We start from the raw sequence: 19,976 nt of genomic DNA, 5'->3' as shown, positions 1-19,976 counted from the left end.
CAATAATATTATACTTAAGAAACTACTCATTCATTATTCATAAATATATATATATGTATATATATATATATATACATCAAAGAAACTGAGAGATAAAAGTATTAATGAATAAATGTCTCTTATTTCGAATCTTTTCAGTGTGTGTGTGTGTGTTTTTTTTTCTTTTAGATAAAAAAAGTATATACTTCTTCTTTCAATCAATTATTATCCGTTATCATAAAAATATCGTCAATTTAAATAAGGAAGTTCTTCATAGTTTAGCAATTTAAAATGTGAAAACAAACCAACTCGTTATATATACATTTTTGATTGGAATTTTCTGCTTAATATTTCTTTTTTTTTTTATATTGACACAAACGGAATAAAGAGATCATTGTATTGGCACGTTTTTGGTACGTGTGCAAAGATCAGTAATGGTTAATAAAAGTCAACCGGTAACCAAATATAATAGGTTCCAGTCAAACGCAAATGGTCGATGGGGGAAGTAGGGGGTGTAAAGAGTATGTGGGCAGGGGGTTAGAGGGGGGAGGTTTCGGTTAAGAACTTTTTAAAGCGCATGCTTGCCTGTCCTGGCCACATTAACGTTTCAACATCGTAGTCAGCTTTTAAGTTAGATACAATACTTTCCCCATACTCTGTGTTATTTCTTTATCGTTACGTTCGTAAAAAAACCTATCCATAATAATAATAATAATAATTTCATTATTATTATCGAATATTATATTAATATTTTCTATTATTAATATAAAAATTGATCAAACGAAAATCATTGTGAATAAATTTGAATAGAAATTAATATTGATAGTATATTATAACCGGTTAAATAGATACACGTTAATAGATAGGTTTATAGATACTCTGAGGGGCAGAGAAATAGAATAAGGTCTCTTCAGTAACCACCCAGTTCGATCGATCGTAACATTGAATATTCCATACAAGTTTTTATTTATATATACGTATAATATATTATATTAAATATATAATAAAAGTTTATCCGATTAATTCAATTAATTCAATTGTGCGCGGTGCCGAAAATTTTCAATATATTTTTGAAGTTTATTTTTCTTTGTAATAATTCATTAATAAATATAATGGCTTTGAATATTCATATCGATTCACCGAAAGTTAAATATACCGAAGATTATATCGAATCGGAATACGAATATCAAACTGCGAATGTGTTAAAAGATGATACCGACAAGTATACGGTAAGTGTTTGTTAATCGATATTTAATTTAATTTCATTTATTTTCTATATCTCTTTTATTTCTATGTGCATTTTTTGTTTGTTTTATTTTATCGTTATACAAATGTTGAATAATTGTCAAATAAGATGATAATTGAATATGTTCAATTAATTATTATAATTTTTTAATCGAAAACAAATTTCTTTTTCAAAACCGAACCGATATATTCTAAACATATTTTTCACATATGCGAACGGCATATCGTAACTTATGTTAGGAGTGTGTTCTACTGGTTTTAACCTTCCCTAACTAGTTTCAGATGCTTTCGCACACATTTAAAAAAAAAGGTCCTTGAAGATCTTTTATTAGGACTAAGGTATACACTATATCAGTATTAAATGAGTTTGAGGTTTATTATCATTCGGATTAAAATTATATATCGTTGTTTTATAATTATTATTATTTTTTGTTCTCATATATAAATAAATATAATAATAATTTGTAAGATATTTTTATACGTTTACTTCACATTTTAAAACGTATTCTTTTAGTAAATGTACTACGAACGAATATATATATTCATTAATTGTTAGCGATAACGGGTTTTACAGATATCGTGCATATTTTTTATTTACGTGTAAAAGACAATTCATTATTTTAATATGAATATTTGGAAATATTTATGAGAGAATAATTTTATTAATTTATTTTTAAAGAAATGTTTTTAATTCCTTTCATTTTTTATAATAAAAAATGATTGTTTTGATCACGTGCATTAGCATATACGAAATGATTCACACATGTATATATATATATATAATAACGATTCTACGGTTAAATATTAACATAAATAAAATCTTTATCGAATTCATGCAATATTATTTTTCAATGTTACATGCAATTGCACATTTATATAAATATATATTTGATTTTATTTTTCATTGATTATTTAATATAATTTATTTAAGACAATTTGAAACGTTATATGATTTCAACAATACTTTTCTTAATTATATTGAAATTAATGTTTATCAATACTAACAAGCATAAAAACAATCAAATCAGAATAACAATAATTATATCATATTCCATTTTAATATATTTTTCAAACCGAAATAATTTTGAAAATGAATTTTATTCATACACACAACAAAATATTATATTACATTATTATTATATTTATTTTTAAACGTAGAATAACAATTTTCTTTGACACATAATATTTATCAATCACGCGTGTATAATAATATGGTTTATAATTACAGGTAAAACCAATAACGACGAAACTTTTAATAAGAACTCAAATAAAAGTACCGAAACTTGGTGTTATGTTAGTGGGTTTGGGTGGAAACAATGGTACAACCATAACAGCAGCCTTACTAGCAAACAAACATAAACTCACGTGGGAAACTAAAACTGGAATTAAAAAGGCCAATTGGTATATGATCAAATATATAATTAATTATATATATATAATTTATATATTGTTAAATAATAATTAATTAAAATTATATTTGTTATGTGAATTTTAGGTATGGTTCAATGCTTCAAGCATCTACAGTTAAATTAGGAAGTAAAAATAATCAAGATGTATTTGTACCAATGTCTTCACTGTTACCAATGGTTAATCCAAACGATATAGAAATTGATGGTTGGGATATTTCGAGTATGAATCTTGCTGATGCCATGGAACGTGCTGAAGTTATAGACATTAATTTACAAAAACAATTAAAACCTTATATGATCCATATGAAACCGAGAAAAAGTTTATATTATCCTGATTTTATTGCATCTAATCAAGTTAGTTAATATATTTATTTATTTATTTAAATATATTAATTTATAAGTATAGAAAAATATTTCTTATCTTTTTATTTTTATTTTGTTTCTATTTTTCTTTTTAGAAAGATAGAGCTGATAATGTTATACACGAAACAAAACTCGGACAATTGAATTTGATTAGAAAAGACATTGCGGAATTTAAAATGTCTAAAAATTTGGATCAAGTTATCATTTTGTGGACTGCGAATACCGAAAGATTTTCAACAATTAATCCAGGAATAAATGATACTGCTGACAATTTATTAAATGCTATTAACGAAAATCATCCTGAAATTAGTCCGAGTACAATGTTCGCAGTAGCAGCAGCATTGGAAGGGGTAACATTAAGAAAATAATTAATAATTAAATATAATTACACTATTATATAAAATTTTCAATATTATAATATATTAAACTTGAATATATTTTTTCTCTCAGTGCACTTATATAAACGGTTCACCGCAAAATACTTTTGTACCGGGTGCAATCGAATTGGCCGAAAGACAAGGAACATTTATCGGTGGTGATGATTTTAAATCTGGCCAAACTAAATTGAAATCAGTTCTCGTTGATTTTTTAGTATCAGCAGGTATAAAACCAGTTTCCATTGTAAGTTATAATCATCTTGGAAACAACGATGGTTATAATTTATCGGCTCCCCAACAATTTCGTTCTAAAGAGGTAAAAATTTGATTAAAAAAAACAAAATCAATTTAATTTTTGTTAAATTTGAAATAGATCAAACATAATTATATATTTTAGATTTCTAAAAGCAACGTGGTAGACGATATGGTTCAATCTAATCAAATTTTATACGAACCTGGTGAAAAACCAGATCACTGTGTCGTTATTAAATATGTTCCGTATGTTGGTAAGTTTTTACAAATAATATTATAATAATATTTTTATAATAATTTCGATTAATATATATTTTTTGATACGTAGGTGATAGCAAAAGGGCAATGGATGAATACATGTCAGAAATTATGCTTGGTGGTCATAATACTATAGTAGTACATAATACTTGTGAGGACTCTTTATTGGCAAGTCCAATCATTTTGGATTTGGTATTACTTGCTGAATTATGTTCTCGTATTACCTTCCGACATGAAAATGAAGGAGAAGAAAAATCACGACGTTTTGATAGTATTCTTTCTATCCTATCATATTTATTAAAAGCACCATTGGTACCAAAAGGTACACCTGTGATAAATGCATTATTCAGACAACGTGCTGCTATAGAAAATTTATTTAGAGCATGTCTTTCATTACCACCAGAAAATAATATGCTTTTGGAATATAAAATTAATTTAAGACAATCATAATATCATATGAATTTTTATGTTTTGCTAAAAAGTAAAGCATAGATATATATATATATATTATTATATTATTAAAAAACAATCTTGTCAAATTAATAAATATTATATTATTTTGGATATATATTCAGAAAGTATAAAGGTACTCTGTTTATCCGAATCCCGTTAATCCCAATTTCCGGTTTATTCGAAATAAAAAGAATTTTAAGGACTGCATTATTGACAATATATCATTATTCAAATCAAAATTTATAATATATGAAAAGATACATCTTTTACTTTGTATTCTTTTAATATTTTTTCATGTATAACAAAGTGAATAATAAAGGTACCTTTAATTAAATTAAATATTCTTTTTTTTTGTATACAATGTTATGTGGACCGGAAAGTAATGTCGTAATAATTCAAATTTTCAAATTTTTGGCTTTTCCGGTCCCCCTAATACAAACAATTGTTATAAACAAATAAGATATTACCGTATACCTTATTATTTAGTATCATCCTTTCAATAGATATAATTAAATGAAATAAATCTTATCATATAAATAAGAAATATGTAAATTATTGAATATCAATATTAAAAAATAATAATAAATATGTGTGTGCTTTTAGACAAAAAATTTTCGTAGAAATATTTAGTGATATTTGGTATTTAAAGGATGGTACACTTGCTAGTACTATATAACTAGTTACTAAATATATTTAAGGTTATATCAGGTAGATTCTATTACATTGTGTTTATTTTCATTTAATATCTTTTAAAATATATTTTAAAAATAAAACGTTATTAATATTTTTCTACTTGTAAATTAAATATTTCTTGTTTTTTTTTTTTCAGCATTCGTATGGTGTCATAAAAATATTTTCTATATAGATGCCAATGTTCTGAAAGAATTAACTTTAAAGATATATTTTGATCTTATTAAAATGAATAAATATCTACAATTGGCGACTGTAGGAACGAATTATGCTAATCGTATGAATCGTTTGAGTAATCGTATTTTTGGTGAAGTTGTTAGACCAACAAATCAAAAATCACTTAAAGTAGTACAACTTTTTAGTGAAAAGCCTGTTCAGAAAAGAAAAGAAATTGTAGATTATTATCCTCGACATAGAGATATACACAAATTGATGTTACATCTACGCGACTATGGTTTATTCAGAGATGAGCATGAAGATTTTAGAGAAGAATATGATCGTCTGAGAGAATTACGTGGTAAAAAGAAATGGGTACCACCACCTCTCAGAAAATAAAACTTTGTTTAGCCATCCCTTATAACATTAATAATGTAAACTATAAAAAAACAAAGTGTAATCAAATCTACTATTTATAATTAAAATAAATATAAAACTATATTAACTATATATAACAATTATAACATCCAAGATTTTAAAAACGACAAATAAAATCATCGTTTATTTATTATTATATAAATGATTTTTATTATTTATATATATCTAAATCAATTATAATAGAAATGGCACCTCTTTGAATTATTTACTATTACATTAGATGTATTTTTCACAGTTTACGAATTATCGTAATAAATTAAAATAATTTTCTTACAAAGTATGTATAAAAAAAAAAACTATATAAAAAATCTAATGTACATTTAATTATTATGTTACTTATATATTATAATTCTTCTTTTATATTATTATTATTATTACTTTCCGTTCCATCTTTTATATTAATATTTCTCTTTTCTTTTCTTTTTTCTTTTTTATTAATATTCTTTCTAGTATCACCTTTTTCTTTAAGACACGTATCATCCTGTCCCTTAAGAGCTCTATCTGTACACAAATATTTCATTAAAGGAACTTTTCCTTGATAATTATAATACCAATCCTCGATATCCTGTTCATGATTCTCTAGTAATTTTTCACATTGTGATTTTAATGTAGTAATTTCTACCGAAGGATTGTCCCACAATTCGTAAGGGATTCCTAATTCTACTTTGACACCTTTGTCTCTATACATATAAGAAAAAATTAATTTTATTATGAGAAAAATACATGAAATATACAAGGTGTCCTATAACTTTTTCGATTAAAATAAGAGTAGAATTAATGAAGAAGAGATATCATTATATCGAAAATGTTTGTAAACATATAAAGAAACACAGAAATGCCCTACGAAATAACAGAAAGTTAAACTAAAATATTTTTCATGTAAAATCATTCCTGTTCTCATCACTTATACAACTAGTCACAGAACACCTTGTATATTAACGTATTTTGTATACCTTTAATATATATACAGATATATACGAACTTTTATTTTAAATGATATATTTTTACTCACACTAATCCATGAAGGGTTTTAAATGTTTGACTCATTCCCTTCGCAAATCTTGTACTATCCGTTCGCTCTTTATGAATATTGTATTGTAATATACGTTCACAAATATTTTCCATTGATTCAACCAAACGTAATTCACTAAATATTGAGAAGAATAATTAATATAAATTATTTATATTTATCTCATTATTTAAATATATATATTATTAATACTTACGATTTTTTATATTCTTTTCTCTTTTTAGGAGCAATATCATCAACGGAATATCCAATTTCAAGTACATCATGCGTTTTTCCAGTTTCATCTAATCTTGCTTCTAATTCTGTAGCTACGACTTTACATGCTATACAAAAAAGATATAATAAAAAGAAATTAATATTGATTTATACAGAAACAAAAATTAAAATTATTAGCTGTATAAATGTGTATTCAATCAAAGAATACTTATGAACTGATACATGTTCATAAATGAAACAAACAATGATTGAACTATTAAAACATTTTAATCTACGTACTAATTTATATATTTTAATTTTATTATACATTTGTAAAATAATTGATGAAATAATAAAAGAATAAATAATATACCTTCACATTGATTAGCGTACTTAACTCCATGTTCTTCAAGTTCTTTACTAGCTAAACATGGTACGAAAAATACAAAATATGTGACGCAAAATAAAAGAAACATTTTAATATATCCTATTTTAATAAACATTATTCAAACTTAATAAAACAAAGAAAAATCAAATGACACGTTCCAAACATAGTTTGATTTAATACTGTATCTATCCACTTTAACTGTCATGAACAGTTAGGTTCAATTCTTTCCAAATCTTATCATTCGATTATCGATATTTACAATCAAAATCATTATTAGAATTTAAGCCAATCAGAAATAAAAGATTTTCGAAATATATTATATAAAACAATTGTTAAGTTAAATGGACAATAATAATTTGTATGTAAATATATAAATATTTAAATAAATTTATTACTATATATATATATTTTGACTTAATTTCAAGATAATTTTTAATGTACATCTTTAGAATATTATTTTAATATTTAATAAGTAATAGAATTATAATGACAATACAAAAATATTCTATTATTTATTGTATTATTTTTATTTTTGTACATCTAGGTATATATATAACAATCCAAGGCCGTCAGATGGAGTATCTGTATTATCATCTGCATTAGTTTGGCTGAAGATTCAGACTTATTTAATCGCAGATGTACGTTTATATATTTTCTCAAATATTCAAGAAACTTTTATCAGTATTACGTATTACTCTTATACGAAATTTTCTTTGTCATATTCATATTTATCTATTTTCTATTTCACAGAAATCGATATCACGAAGAAAAGGTGACACCATTGTCAAATTAACCGCAAACCCTAATTTTACTATCACTTATTAAAATGCGTATTGGCAAAAAACACATTGAAATATTAGGAAGTTGGTAAGTTTATTTAACTTAACAGTCAATAATTTTCGTTAATTATTTAATCTCAAAAGAAAATTATGTCAAATGTGTTTGTTAATAATCTAAGTTATGTAACATCACATATTGTATATTACCAAAACGTTTAATGAATTTTTATAAATATTTGAAGTATAATCTATTAATTTGAAATTCTTTATATTTCATTTCGTTATTACGAAATATTGATTTTAATATTTATTATGTGAAATTTGTTAGGATGCCATCTGTAATGGGATATGGAACAGCAGCAGGGCTTACTTTTCTTTATTTTACGGATTGGAAAGTAATTAATCGATATATTCCTTTTTATGGAGGAAAATTTGATGAATAAAATGTATTGTTATTTAATATCTGCTATATAGATGTAATAATTGTATTGCAAATTTGTGAAGTCATTTAATGACGAAGTTATTTGCTCTAATATATATACATGTATACTAATACAACAATGTATTATTTAGACTCACTTCTATATATTATATTAGCAAATTCTTCAGATTCTTTTAGTCTCTTGTTATTTACATACGGTATTAATTTTAATCTGTTGAAAAGAAATGAATTCATTAACCAACATTAATGGAATAAAGCAGTGATAGATCATTTTTTTATTTTAATATATTTATTTATATAATTAATTATTATTTAAAACTTACTTGATTCCTATGATAGAAAGATATATTCCTATAAACCCGATTCCAAATTTAATCATTTTCCCAGGTATCATCATCGTTGATACTTTCTGTATTAGACTGATAAAAAAAAGAAGATAAATGTAATTAATAAAATTATATAAACAGATATTGAATAATACTTTTAAATGATTATACAAATTTACTAAGTTATACAATTCTATAATGATATATATAAAATACTTTATAATACAATATATTTATAATGATTTACCTGTTTTTGTTTTTCACTACGAATATTTAATTCTTGCAATATTGGTGCCCAAATGTATAAACTGCTAACTACACCAAGTAGAGTAGCAAGAATAATTGTATCTATTCTCAAAGTTCTTCTAATCTTCATTACAGTTAACCTAAAAAGTAGTATTTATTTTTTATATATAACTTTGAAATATTGTCACTTTATTTTATTTCATATATTTTATTAATAAAATTATCTTATTACATACCGTACAAAAACTACTTGCAATATACGTAGGTTCTTTTTAAACCGTTGTTGCAGTGTGTTGATAATCCATTGGGTGTCTTATGGTTATCCTCCGAGTATCGGGTAAACTAAAATACGTAACTAATACGTCGGTAAAATATGGAATATTTGGTTTTATTTTTATATATTAATATTTCGAACATACGCCAAGCGACCACGTTAATCTTTACATTCACCAATTTCGGTCTTTCACGGTAACATATATATATATATATCTCGAATTAAATGTACAATTTTTATTTAAACATTTAAATCATTACAAATGGCTAGCTGAAATTTCCCGCGCAATTAATCGATTTATGAATTCATTGTATAGTAAGCTAGTGCTCTTATATGGACGTGCTGAATAACGAGAGATATCGAATTTAATACAATGGCGTTTAGTTTGGCCGCTTTTTCATATATTTTAGCTTTAATTGTGGATGCATTTTTAATATTTTTTGTAATATTTCATGTACGTTATACAATTTTATATATAACATATATTATGTCAGAAATATTTCTGAGTTAACTTAATCTTTTTAACTAATGTTATTTAATCACATAACCTATGGGAATTATTTTGATAACTTTCCTTTTTCTGAAATAAAATTGTTTTTATTAAATTTTACGATCTGTACTTTTTTTTTTTAGGTCATTGCATTTGATGAACTACAATCTGGACAGAAAAATCCAATTGATCAATGTAATAGTTTAAATCCGGTAAACTGTGTATACTTTATTATTATCTTATATGAAAATTTATTGTTATATTAAATTTATTCTTGTTTATTTCTCTCTCTTTCTTCATTTCAGCTTGTACTTCCAGAATATGCTCTACACGTTTTGATTAATTTTTTTTTTCTGATAAGTGAACAATGGTTTACATTATGTTTAAATATCCCATTAATAGCATATCATGTATGGAGATATACAAATAGACCTGTAATAACAGGACCTGGTTTATACGATCCAACTAGTATATTAAATGCACATGATTTAGCAATGTTTCAACGAGAAGGATGGGTGAAATTAGCCTTTTATCTTCTATCCTTTTTCTTTTATTTATATGGGTAAGTTTGTATATTTCATTTTATTTATATATAAATTATACAAATTTTTATAATTATATTAATAATTCAATGAATTTTTTGTAGTATGATAAGTTCATTGATTCAATGAAATCAGCATGCATAACATTATGCATAATTTTTTACTTTAATATTACAATGGCATTAAACAGCTTTTGTGCTACTCCGATGCTGGTTTCAACACGGATAATATCCTAAGTATAAGGAAAGTTACTTTCATTTTGTTAATAATAAACATTTTTTTAATAAAATTAAATAGAAATATATTATTTACTTTTCTATAATATTCTTATTGCATAGTAAATTTGTACTAATGAGATAAAATTTAAAACAAAAATCAAATCAGGTATATAACGAAGTAATAAATGTAATATTTAATAGATTAACTAAACATATATATTATCGATTTGAAATTCTAATTTAGATTGTAATTACATTTTAATTTAGATAATTAAATAATTATTCAAATAATTTTATTATGCAATTTAAATATGCATTTTTGTTTGAAGGGTTGTTTTAGTTTATTCCTGAAATTTCTAGATGGCGCAAACATTTCTTTACCATGGATCATTCTGTTACCAATGCAGTAAAAGCCCGTTAATTAATTGGACTCACCTGAAATAAATATTATTCATTTATTATAATCCAGGAGATAACTCATTCACTGTACAACACCATCTTCAAGACTGTTTTACAATGAGTTACCATTTTGACCAATGAGATTCGCGGATGACACCCCCACCAAAAACAAGACTTTTAATTTCAAACGGACAGTACATGCATCCATACATATATATATATGTATATGTATATATAGGTAATTCTTACAATAATACCACGTATGAGGATGATACAGGATGATACAGAAGGATATAGAATAATATTACAGTGAAGTGAATGTTAAAATTTTATAGACAAAAGTGTTTAGTATTAATGTATTTGTTGGTTTCGTTCAAATAATTTGTTCAATTACAAATTCAATTTGTTAAATATTTTTTCAATATTTCAACAGATTTAATTAATAAAAAGCATTGTATATATAAATTACGTTTCACGTAGCTCTCTAATTGTTGTACTATTAAAAAGATACATTCTAAAAAGAGTGATATAATATTAATTGATATATTATTTTCTAAGAAAACGATACATACAAGATGATTGTGTCTATAGAACAAAGGCTTTTTTTATTAAGTTTTTGTTTTATATTAATGCATACAAGTGCAGCACTTAACAAATATTCTGCCAAAGCTAATGAACCTAAAGTTGAAGATATTTTAGAATTTCCAACGTCATTAAGAGAATTAGATAAACCATTTCGAATGTCAAAATTAAATATAATATGGGTCAAAGCAAAAAATGTTAGTGTAAAAAGAAAACATTATGTTATTATCAGATAGAATAAAAGATTTGTTTTATTTTAAATAATTTATTGTGTGTGTGCTTTTTTGTAGCGTTTAACAGATCCTAAATTGCAATCGTTGTTTAGCGATTTAAAAATCCATGATAAAGAAGAAATAGCATATAAACATTATAAGGCTGATGGAAAGGATCCAGATGGTTTGGAAGGAGCTACATTGAGAAAGAAATTAATTGGTAATTTTATATATATCAAATATTTGTATGTTTCAAATATATAATATTGAAACAGAGTTACTATTATAATTTATAATATTTTGTTTTTAAGGAATTATGAGTACATATGGTTTGTTAGAATATTTTTCTGATACAGAAGATCCAATGTTACTTAAGAGACATAAAGCCCTTAATGATGGTAGCAATTATGTTGCCAAGGATGTGTTTAAAGATTCTAGATTAAATAAACTTTGGGCTAAAGCTGAATTAGCAGGCTTTACTCGTATGTATATTTTACAATGTGTTCATTGTAAATGGTAAAAATTATATTAGAAAAAAATCTTTACGATTGCATTTAATTATTTATTTCAGATGAAGAACTTAATGCATTAAAGGAAGAATTTGAACATCATCAAGATAAAGTAGAAGAATATATGAGCTTATTAAAAGATATAGAAGCTGGAGATTCTGAAATGCACGAAAGTTCGTATTTTTATAATGTATTAATATTCTTGTTTTATTTTCACGTTAATGTTTATTATTATATATTTTATATTAATATCTTACAGATAGTTTATTTGACAAGCCAGACAGTTGGAATGTGTTAGAAGAGGAAGAACAATTATCAAATAATAATGTACCTGGAAAAAAGTTGGATTATTTAGGAAAAGCGAATTTACTTAAGTGAGAATTTTCTAAAAAGATCATTATTTAACATCTATCAATTGATAATTCATTTTGTTATATTTATTTTAGAGAAAAACATTTGGAGCTTAGAAATGGGTATGATCGTTTAGATAGGCTAACAGCTAAAGGGCCTAATCATAAAGAATTTATTGAACCAAAAGTACAAGGACTTTGGAGAGTTGCATTAGAAGCCAAATTTTCACCCGATGAACTTGCTTCTCTTAAGGTTAATAAGATCAAAATGTTTTTTAATTTATTATTTACCTTTTCCAAAATAATACTATTGCTGATAAGTACTCTGACAATTTAACAAATTTCTTATTCTTTAGGAAGAACTTTTACATTACGAGTCACGATTACTCAAGTTAAGACATCTTCATACAGAAGCAGCTTTGGAAGCTGCACGCAAAGGAAAATCTTACGATTTGGATAATTCTACCTCGCAACAACATATAAAGAAACATGCTAGAACAGTTCAAAAGCTTCATACAGAACTTGAGACAAGAATCATGCAAAAACATACAGAGTTATAATTTTTATGAGATCTTTAAATAATTTCTACAATATTTCCTTTAATAATTATTTGAATAAATATCAATAAAAATATAGGTATATAATTAATAGAAGTACATATCTTTAATGTATTGTAAATTTTTTATTTTTAATATAGATACTCGTATATATATATATTGCAAATAACAATTTTTTAATACTTTTGTAGTGGTCGCTGTCCATTAACACATATAGCAATAATTGTAAAATTATTAACTATTGCAATAAACTATTCGAATTGTTATTATACAAATTTTAGCGTATAATAATTATATTTTTTATTATTATCATATCTAATTATGAAAATATAAATGTTAATATCAATTTGAAATGTGAATATATTTACTGTTATATCAATGTTTCTATGGAGATAATTTTCCTTAGCTATGTGCATTTGGTACCACATCGAAAAAGAGTTAAACATCGTAATCTTGATAATTACACTTATAAAAGTAAAGATTTAATTATATTATTATAATGGCAACATCAGTTAAAGAACGTATTGTTCCTGCTGTAGATACTCTTGTTAAATATGACAATCCTATTTTGGTTACAACTCATCCAGAAAAAGTAATAATAATGTTTTATATATTAATAAACATATTTTATATAATTTTTATACATTAAAAAAATATAATGTAAAATATATATTTTACGTATTTTCATATCAAGGTATATTAAATAAAATATTTAATATCACAATCTCATTTTTATCTAAGTTAAATTTTAATCAGGTACACAAAGAGCCAATGCTGGGTAAAGTAGGTTCTACTCTTTGTAAAGTTCAAACAACTCTTCCTACAGCTGATGTACGTCGTGAAACTGGTGAAATTTTAAATGGAATTTTACCGCCTAAAGAATGGGAAGAAGATGGACAAATTTGGACGCAGCAAGTATATAAAAATTTAATTATTATAACACTTTTCCATAATAAGTATATTATAATATTTATAAATTTATTTTACACAAGGTTTCAAGTACTCCTGCTACAAGATTGGATGTTATTAATCTACAAGAACAGCTTGATATGAAATTGCAACAGAGACAAGCAAGAGAAACTGGAATTTGTCCTGTACGCAGAGAACTTTATACGCAATGTTTTGGTACGTTTTTATTCTTTCAATTTATAGAAAAATAATGAAGTAATAACAAAAAATTTTTGTAGACGAATTGATACGACAAGTTACAATAAATTGTGCTGAGCGTGGTTTGCTATTACTGAGAGTAAGAGATGAAATCAAAATGACTCTGGCTGCTTATCAAACTTTATATCAGAGTAGTATTGCATTTGGAATGCGAAAAGCACTTCAGGTATACATTGTTTAATTATTACATTATTTAATTATTTATAATAACTATGTGTTATTATATTTTAGGCTGAACAAGGCAAAGAAGATTTAGTTGCAATTGCGGATGAATTACGACAACAAAAAATACAATTAGAAAATTCACTGACAGAATTGAGGCACAAATTTGATTTAACAGAAAGAAGATCTGCGGAATTAAGAGAAGCAGAAGAAAAGAAATACACGGAAGAAATTCAATTTCTGAAAAAAACGAATTTGCAATTGAAGGTATAGAATACATTATGATTATCATCTATTTCATATATGTTTATTATATTCGACTAATTATATTTTTTAGACTCAATTGGAGGGTATTATAGCGCCAAGAAAATAAATAATAACCATACCTACAATTATTTATGACACATTCATCATGATAAAATATTTACAAAGTCCAATTAGGACTCCATATGAAAATACGAGAACCCATCACTCGCATATGGTGGTTTCTTATGATTAATAGTCCTGCAGCACTTCCTGTGGTAATTTTTTCGATATCTTGAAAACGATTGAATACACCTGGGATGTGGTGTATTGTTCTAAACCCCTATACAACTAACTAAGACATCGTGGAATATATATATGACATTTTTAAAGATAAATATATTTAAAATTAATATATAACTATTTATATTATGATAAATACAAACTATTTTTTAATAAGTTTTTGTTCATCAATGATATACTGCGTTTACAAATTCGTTTATATAATATTATAAAATGTATATCGATTTTTTTTTATTAGAGAATACAATTAATGTTTTTTTTTTATAAATAAATATACTTTGATATAACTTACGTATTAATGAAATTTACTAATTTCTTCTCTTATTTTAAGCACTTAAAATAATAACTAATATTTAACTATAATCATACTTTATTTGTATAAATAAGTTGTGTTTAATTGTATCAATTTGTTAAAACAAAATATATAAAGTTTGACAAAAGTATTATTTTGAAATATCACGTTTACAAAAATTATAATTATTGTAGCATTTTTGTAAAAAGCTTATTAACAAATTCTCTGTTTGTTCCTTCTTAAAATATATTACTGTTAAATGATATTTTGTATATATTATAGGTGTCACTTTATTAAGTTGCTAGTTTTTTCATTATATAATTTAACTGCGATTAAAAAGAAAAATCATGATATTAATAAATCAAATGATATAAAATATAGAAATGTATATCATTAATTTCAGATCGTTTTTACATTATACATTTCAAAAATCAATTTCAATGTAAATATGAATAGCAAATTTATACAAAAAATCGCTTATTTCATAATGTAAGTACTTGAAGAAATGACAATTATTTTTATTTTTGAGATTCCACAGATGCACTGTTAATACTATTAAATTCCTTAATATGTATTATTGATAGATAATACGTATAATTCTATAGGCTCTTTCTTCTAAATTATTCTAGGTAAATTTTTAAGAATTGGCACTTAAACAATAATACAGTAAAAATTGTTCACTATTTTAAAATGTAATAATGAAGGAACAATACTCAGATTTACACTAAGTTCAATGATAAATGAATTTGTCATTGGTCCCTTATTCTTAATCGCACTTGCACTCATTATTCATATATTCATTATTTCTGTTATTTGCACGCACATTTTCGCTTATATTAATATTTGCATTAACATAAAATTATGTGGGATATCACCGACCTAAATAACTGAATTTAAAAATAATATGCATATATAAACAATATTAAATAATAATATTTCGGCTATAAAGATAATTTTACTTTATCTTTTTAACTGTTTCATTAATTATACAATTTATAGTAATAAGTAACGGTGTGTAAATAATACTAACGGTATTTTTATTCCAATCTAATAATGAACTTTATTAATATATATCAAATTCGAAGAATAATTAAATTAAAGAAATTTTATTTCAATAGATATATATATATATATTGTCCTGCTTTTCAATTATTAATATATGTTAATAAAAATACTGTTTTGAAAATATATTTATAAAACAATAGTAAGAAACATAAAAATATATCATATTTGTATAAATATAATTTACATAATTTAAATTATAAATTATTATTATGTATTTATTAGTCTTTACTAATAATACCTAAATATATATATATATAAAATCAAATTAAAGTTTGGAATAAAAATACTTGATATTAAGAATATCAAATCTATGAATATATAATTGTTATAATTCTTTTATATTAAATGTCAATTTCGTGTATATATATTTTGTGAAATTATTTTAAATGAACGCATATAATTTGTAAATATATAATCTACTTATATTATATCTAAATAAATAGAATACTTTATATATATAAATCACATTATATGATATATGATTTATAATCTTTTCTTTTTAACATTTTAAATTGATTACGTATATAATGAGCTTGAACATATTCAGGCATATGAGATGTGCAAAATTGAAGTTTGTTATATATCTATCTAATGACTGTAAATAAATACCACCACTAATACGAAATTCTTGCAATTATACATATATTATCAAATAAATAAGTTTAAGAAAATGTGTAGTTGCATTTAAACTATTTGGACCTGTAAATTTAGAATATGAATTTTGTATCAAAAATAAAGTAGGACTTTTATAGTTAATAACAGTGCATTAATCTGTTTCTTTATCATATCGCATTGATCTTTAACATATTTAAAAATGGAATGTACTACATTTGTAAATATAAAGAATAATATTAATATTTTAATATAATTGATTAATAACGAATAAATAATATTATTCTTTTATATAAATGATAACAAAAAAAAAAATTAATATCAATGCATTTGAAATATTATTTGCAAGCTTTAATTTGGTTTCTTTCATACATCTACATATATGCGTTTATTTCTTCTCAAACATTAATAAATTTCATTATTGATCTTTATATAACTCAAAATAATTAACTATAAATCAATATTTATGTTGTCAATATATATGCACATATTCTCATTGATTTATGTATATATTGTATACAAAGTACCCCTATAAAAATGCACCAGATTTTTTAAATCTAGATTGCTAATAAATTGTATACATATATAAGTATGTAATTACAATTAATAGTCATATAAAAAAGTAGCAAAAATTCCTTTTTTTTTTGTTTTTGGATTACATGAATATAATTTATCAACAATGAAAATACGTTTAAGTATGATCAATGCACCTAATGAATTACATTAACTTATTTTTGTAAATTCTTGGCATTTTATATTAACAGTGATACGTTTAAACAATACGTACCAATAAATATAATTGCAATGACATTTAATTATATACGCGCGATTAAAGTATATATATATATAATGGTATATTATAATAATAAAAAAAAAAAGAAAATGTTAAAGGCGCGCGTCTTAAAAAAAGATCGCATGATAATTTATACCAGAGATTCCTGAACTTATATATGTGATCAGAATTACAATAATAGCTTGGATCTTTAAATGATAAAAATTTCATGAAATTAAGTAATTTAATCGTATTATAGTCATGTTATAAATTAATCATATGAAAGATTATACATTAATAAGTCAGGAATCATTGGATCATATATATATGCAATGATCTAACTATATGAGATTAAGAAATTGTGTATATGAATTACTTGAAAAACAATATTATAATACAATAATTGTTATGTCTTTTCTTTTTAAGCAAACTTTTAAAAATTAATATTAATATTTTAGAGCCTTTTTTTTTTTATTTTACTCTCAATGCCGATTTTTTTTTCTACCTTGTTTTCGTTTCTTTTTCTTTGTCGTAGTAACAATAATATTTGTGTTTTGCTTGGATGAAGCACCTTCAGTTGCATTAGTTGAAATAAGAGAATCAGTTTTTTCTTGAAGCGTATCTGTGACAGAACGCTGACTTGCAAGTTCCTCATTTTCACTTTCAGCATCACTTGCTCCAGTGCCAGTTTTGCTTTCTATTTCATCTTCGGCATTACTTAATTCCAACGATATAATTTTCTCTCTCAAAGTTTCAACCTATTTATACATATACACATATATATATATACATATATATATATTGTAAAAAAAGTTGATGTATATATATTATTTTGGATTTTATACAAAAAATTAAATAGAACATCAAAATATAGTGGACAATAATAGCAACATTCTAAAATAGACATAAATTAAACACAAACAGATAATATTCTAAAAAAAAAAAAGAAAAAAAAAAGAAAAGAAAATCAAAAACGAGTATAACACATAAAACATTTAACATGTAAAACAATTTTGCATTTTTATCTTTATAAAAACAAAAAAAGAAAATAATATAAAATAATGCTAATAATTATTATAATAAGCATCTAAAAAGAAGAAACATATATGTTAATAATTAAATTAGTAAGGTGTTATGTAAGAAAACTAAAACGAGCATTACCAATAGTATATAAGAAGATTTTGTTAGTGAACTGTGGAAATGAAATCATTTGCTCAAGGTGGTGCAGGTTGCAAATCCAGTGTGAGAGTTGGTTTCTTGGAACAGCAAATAGAAATATTAACTACTGTTACCCCTCATGTTTTATATGCTTAAGCTTAAAACATTCAAAGGCATGCATGTGTAAGAAGATCATATGAATATTAAATTCAAACGTTTTCATATAGTTTGTCTATAGGCATATGATTCCAGTGAATATTTATCCTATTTTATTTATCTATCATCTACCTTTCGTTTTGATATTTGTAATAAAACATGATTGAAAAAGATAGTGCTCTAAAGATATTGTGCCCATCTCATTTTTGTCCAATGGTAGGTATATTTATGAAACAATCTGGTGCATGAATTCTGTGCTAAATTTAGAATCATAGTACCTGTCGCTCAATTAGCTTCTCGACGTATTCGACCGTTCGTACACGACGTTCACCTGTCACCTCATCCACATATTCTTCAGTACGGCGAGTGACCTTCTCGTCCACTACTTTCTCAGATTCACGTATTTCTTTAGGAGGACCCACTTTGCTGCGGACAGCAAGTTTAGGAAAATCTGCGCTAGACGGCCGTAACGTAGTGAACTATGATAGTAAGACAAACGAGATACCACTGTAGTAACATGACCATTGGTTCTCATAATTCAATTGTGTTAGACGGATGAGAGCACATATGAGTATAATTAGTAAATAACCAAGTTAATACACAACTAATGATACAGTTAAAGAGGTGTTAAATACTGCTTAAGAAGAAAGAGTTATTAGATACTGCAATTGTTAAAAGCTATCTCATTCCCAATGCTTACTTCGGTGATCTTTTCTTGATCAGAAACATGATAAGGATCTGCCCTATCTTCCAACATTTCAGCTTTATCCGTAGTATCCATCATTTCACTCATTTTTTTAATAACTATTTGAGCCTGAAGAGCATCCTATAAATCAAATTTTCTATTCAATGTATTTACAATGATATTACATATAACAAACGTTTAT

The 19,976-nt window shown here is 24.4% G+C and overlaps 7 protein-coding genes and 2 long non-coding RNA genes across 17 annotated transcripts in view; 6 read left to right on the top strand and 3 right to left on the bottom strand.

Annotated features, from left to right (window-relative positions):
* The first annotated feature begins 1,015 nt into the window (after nt 1-1,015).
* On the top strand, nt 1,016-4,447 carry LOC106790782 (inositol-3-phosphate synthase 1-A). Its single transcript, XM_014755938.1, has 7 exons — nt 1,016-1,208; nt 2,453-2,625; nt 2,720-2,987; nt 3,092-3,346; nt 3,447-3,689; nt 3,771-3,879; nt 3,954-4,447. Exons 1-7 carry the CDS (start codon nt 1,092-1,094, stop codon nt 4,331-4,333), a joined length of 1,545 nt encoding a protein of 514 aa, XP_014611424.1. The 5' UTR covers nt 1,016-1,091; the 3' UTR covers nt 4,334-4,447.
* Nucleotides 4,448-5,167: 720 nt separating this feature from the next.
* LOC106790787 (28S ribosomal protein S33, mitochondrial) lies at nt 5,168-5,754 on the top strand. The gene has a single exon (XM_014755944.1). The coding sequence runs from the start codon at nt 5,255-5,257 to the stop codon at nt 5,579-5,581; it is 327 nt and encodes a 108-aa protein (XP_014611430.1). The 5' UTR covers nt 5,168-5,254; the 3' UTR covers nt 5,582-5,754.
* Nucleotides 5,755-5,801: 47 nt separating this feature from the next.
* LOC106790785 (protein canopy homolog 3) lies at nt 5,802-7,481 on the bottom strand. The gene is made up of 4 exons (XM_014755942.1): nt 7,219-7,481; nt 6,847-6,973; nt 6,633-6,767; nt 5,802-6,300 (listed from the first exon to the last, which is right to left on the bottom strand). Exons 1-4 carry the CDS (start codon nt 7,346-7,348, stop codon nt 5,964-5,966), a joined length of 729 nt encoding a protein of 242 aa, XP_014611428.1. The 5' UTR covers nt 7,349-7,481; the 3' UTR covers nt 5,802-5,963.
* A 95-nt stretch (nt 7,482-7,576) lies between these two features.
* On the top strand, nt 7,577-8,724 carry LOC106790788. Its single transcript, XR_001382116.1, has 4 exons — nt 7,577-7,591; nt 7,778-7,871; nt 7,984-8,100; nt 8,341-8,724. It is a non-coding gene; the product is annotated as an uncharacterized LOC106790788 (long non-coding RNA).
* Nucleotides 8,448-11,169, bottom strand: LOC106790789. Of its 2 annotated transcripts, none has more exons than XR_001382117.1 (5): nt 10,986-11,169; nt 9,263-9,368; nt 9,028-9,166; nt 8,778-8,873; nt 8,448-8,665 (listed from the first exon to the last, which is right to left on the bottom strand). It is a non-coding gene; the product is annotated as an uncharacterized LOC106790789 (long non-coding RNA). The 2 variants fall into 2 exon arrangements; XR_001382118.1 differs by lacking the exon at nt 10,986-11,169 and adding an exon at nt 9,446-9,469.
* Nucleotides 9,589-10,575, top strand: LOC106790786 (protein cornichon). Its single transcript, XM_014755943.1, has 4 exons — nt 9,589-9,754; nt 9,934-10,002; nt 10,096-10,352; nt 10,437-10,575. The coding sequence occupies exons 1-4, from the start codon at nt 9,674-9,676 to the stop codon at nt 10,459-10,461; spliced, it is 432 nt and encodes a 143-aa protein (XP_014611429.1). The 5' UTR covers nt 9,589-9,673; the 3' UTR covers nt 10,462-10,575.
* A 33-nt stretch (nt 11,170-11,202) lies between the features above and the next one.
* On the top strand, nt 11,203-13,243 carry LOC106790783 (alpha-2-macroglobulin receptor-associated protein). Its single transcript, XM_014755940.1, has 7 exons — nt 11,203-11,728; nt 11,822-11,963; nt 12,055-12,225; nt 12,315-12,425; nt 12,512-12,626; nt 12,699-12,855; nt 12,959-13,243. Exons 1-7 carry the CDS (start codon nt 11,525-11,527, stop codon nt 13,160-13,162), a joined length of 1,104 nt encoding a protein of 367 aa, XP_014611426.1. The 5' UTR covers nt 11,203-11,524; the 3' UTR covers nt 13,163-13,243.
* Nucleotides 13,244-13,504: 261 nt separating this feature from the next.
* On the top strand, nt 13,505-15,284 carry LOC106790784 (33 kDa inner dynein arm light chain, axonemal). Its single transcript, XM_014755941.1, has 6 exons — nt 13,505-13,751; nt 13,916-14,074; nt 14,152-14,284; nt 14,347-14,492; nt 14,558-14,755; nt 14,826-15,284. The coding sequence occupies exons 1-6, from the start codon at nt 13,659-13,661 to the stop codon at nt 14,859-14,861; spliced, it is 765 nt and encodes a 254-aa protein (XP_014611427.1). The 5' UTR covers nt 13,505-13,658; the 3' UTR covers nt 14,862-15,284.
* Nucleotides 15,285-17,904: 2,620 nt separating this feature from the next.
* Nucleotides 17,905-19,976, bottom strand: part of LOC106790781 (protein lap4) — a 40,470-nt gene continuing 38,398 nt past the window's right edge. For 2 of the 8 annotated variants that reach the window (XM_014755931.1, XM_014755930.1), the window contains exons 33-35: nt 19,790-19,915; nt 19,368-19,568; nt 17,906-18,533 (exon numbers count right to left, since the gene is read on the bottom strand). In XM_014755931.1, the coding sequence (XP_014611417.1) occupies nt 18,258-18,533; nt 19,368-19,568; nt 19,790-19,915 (603 nt within the window). In that variant the 3' untranslated portion in view covers nt 17,906-18,257. Of the gene's footprint in view, nt 18,534-18,936; nt 19,032-19,367; nt 19,569-19,789; nt 19,916-19,976 lie in introns of all 8 variants that reach the window. The other 6 variants (XM_014755932.1, XM_014755934.1, XR_001382115.1 and 3 more) reach the window with 5 other exon arrangements.

This window comes from Polistes canadensis, unplaced genomic scaffold (genome assembly GCF_001313835.1).
Source record: "Polistes canadensis isolate GaletaPanama2010 unplaced genomic scaffold, ASM131383v1 scaffold_260, whole genome shotgun sequence".
Taxonomy (NCBI): domain Eukaryota; kingdom Metazoa; phylum Arthropoda; class Insecta; order Hymenoptera; family Vespidae; genus Polistes; species Polistes canadensis.
The sequence above is the reverse complement of the archived record's forward strand: the minus strand, read 5'-3'. Positions and strand labels throughout refer to the sequence as shown.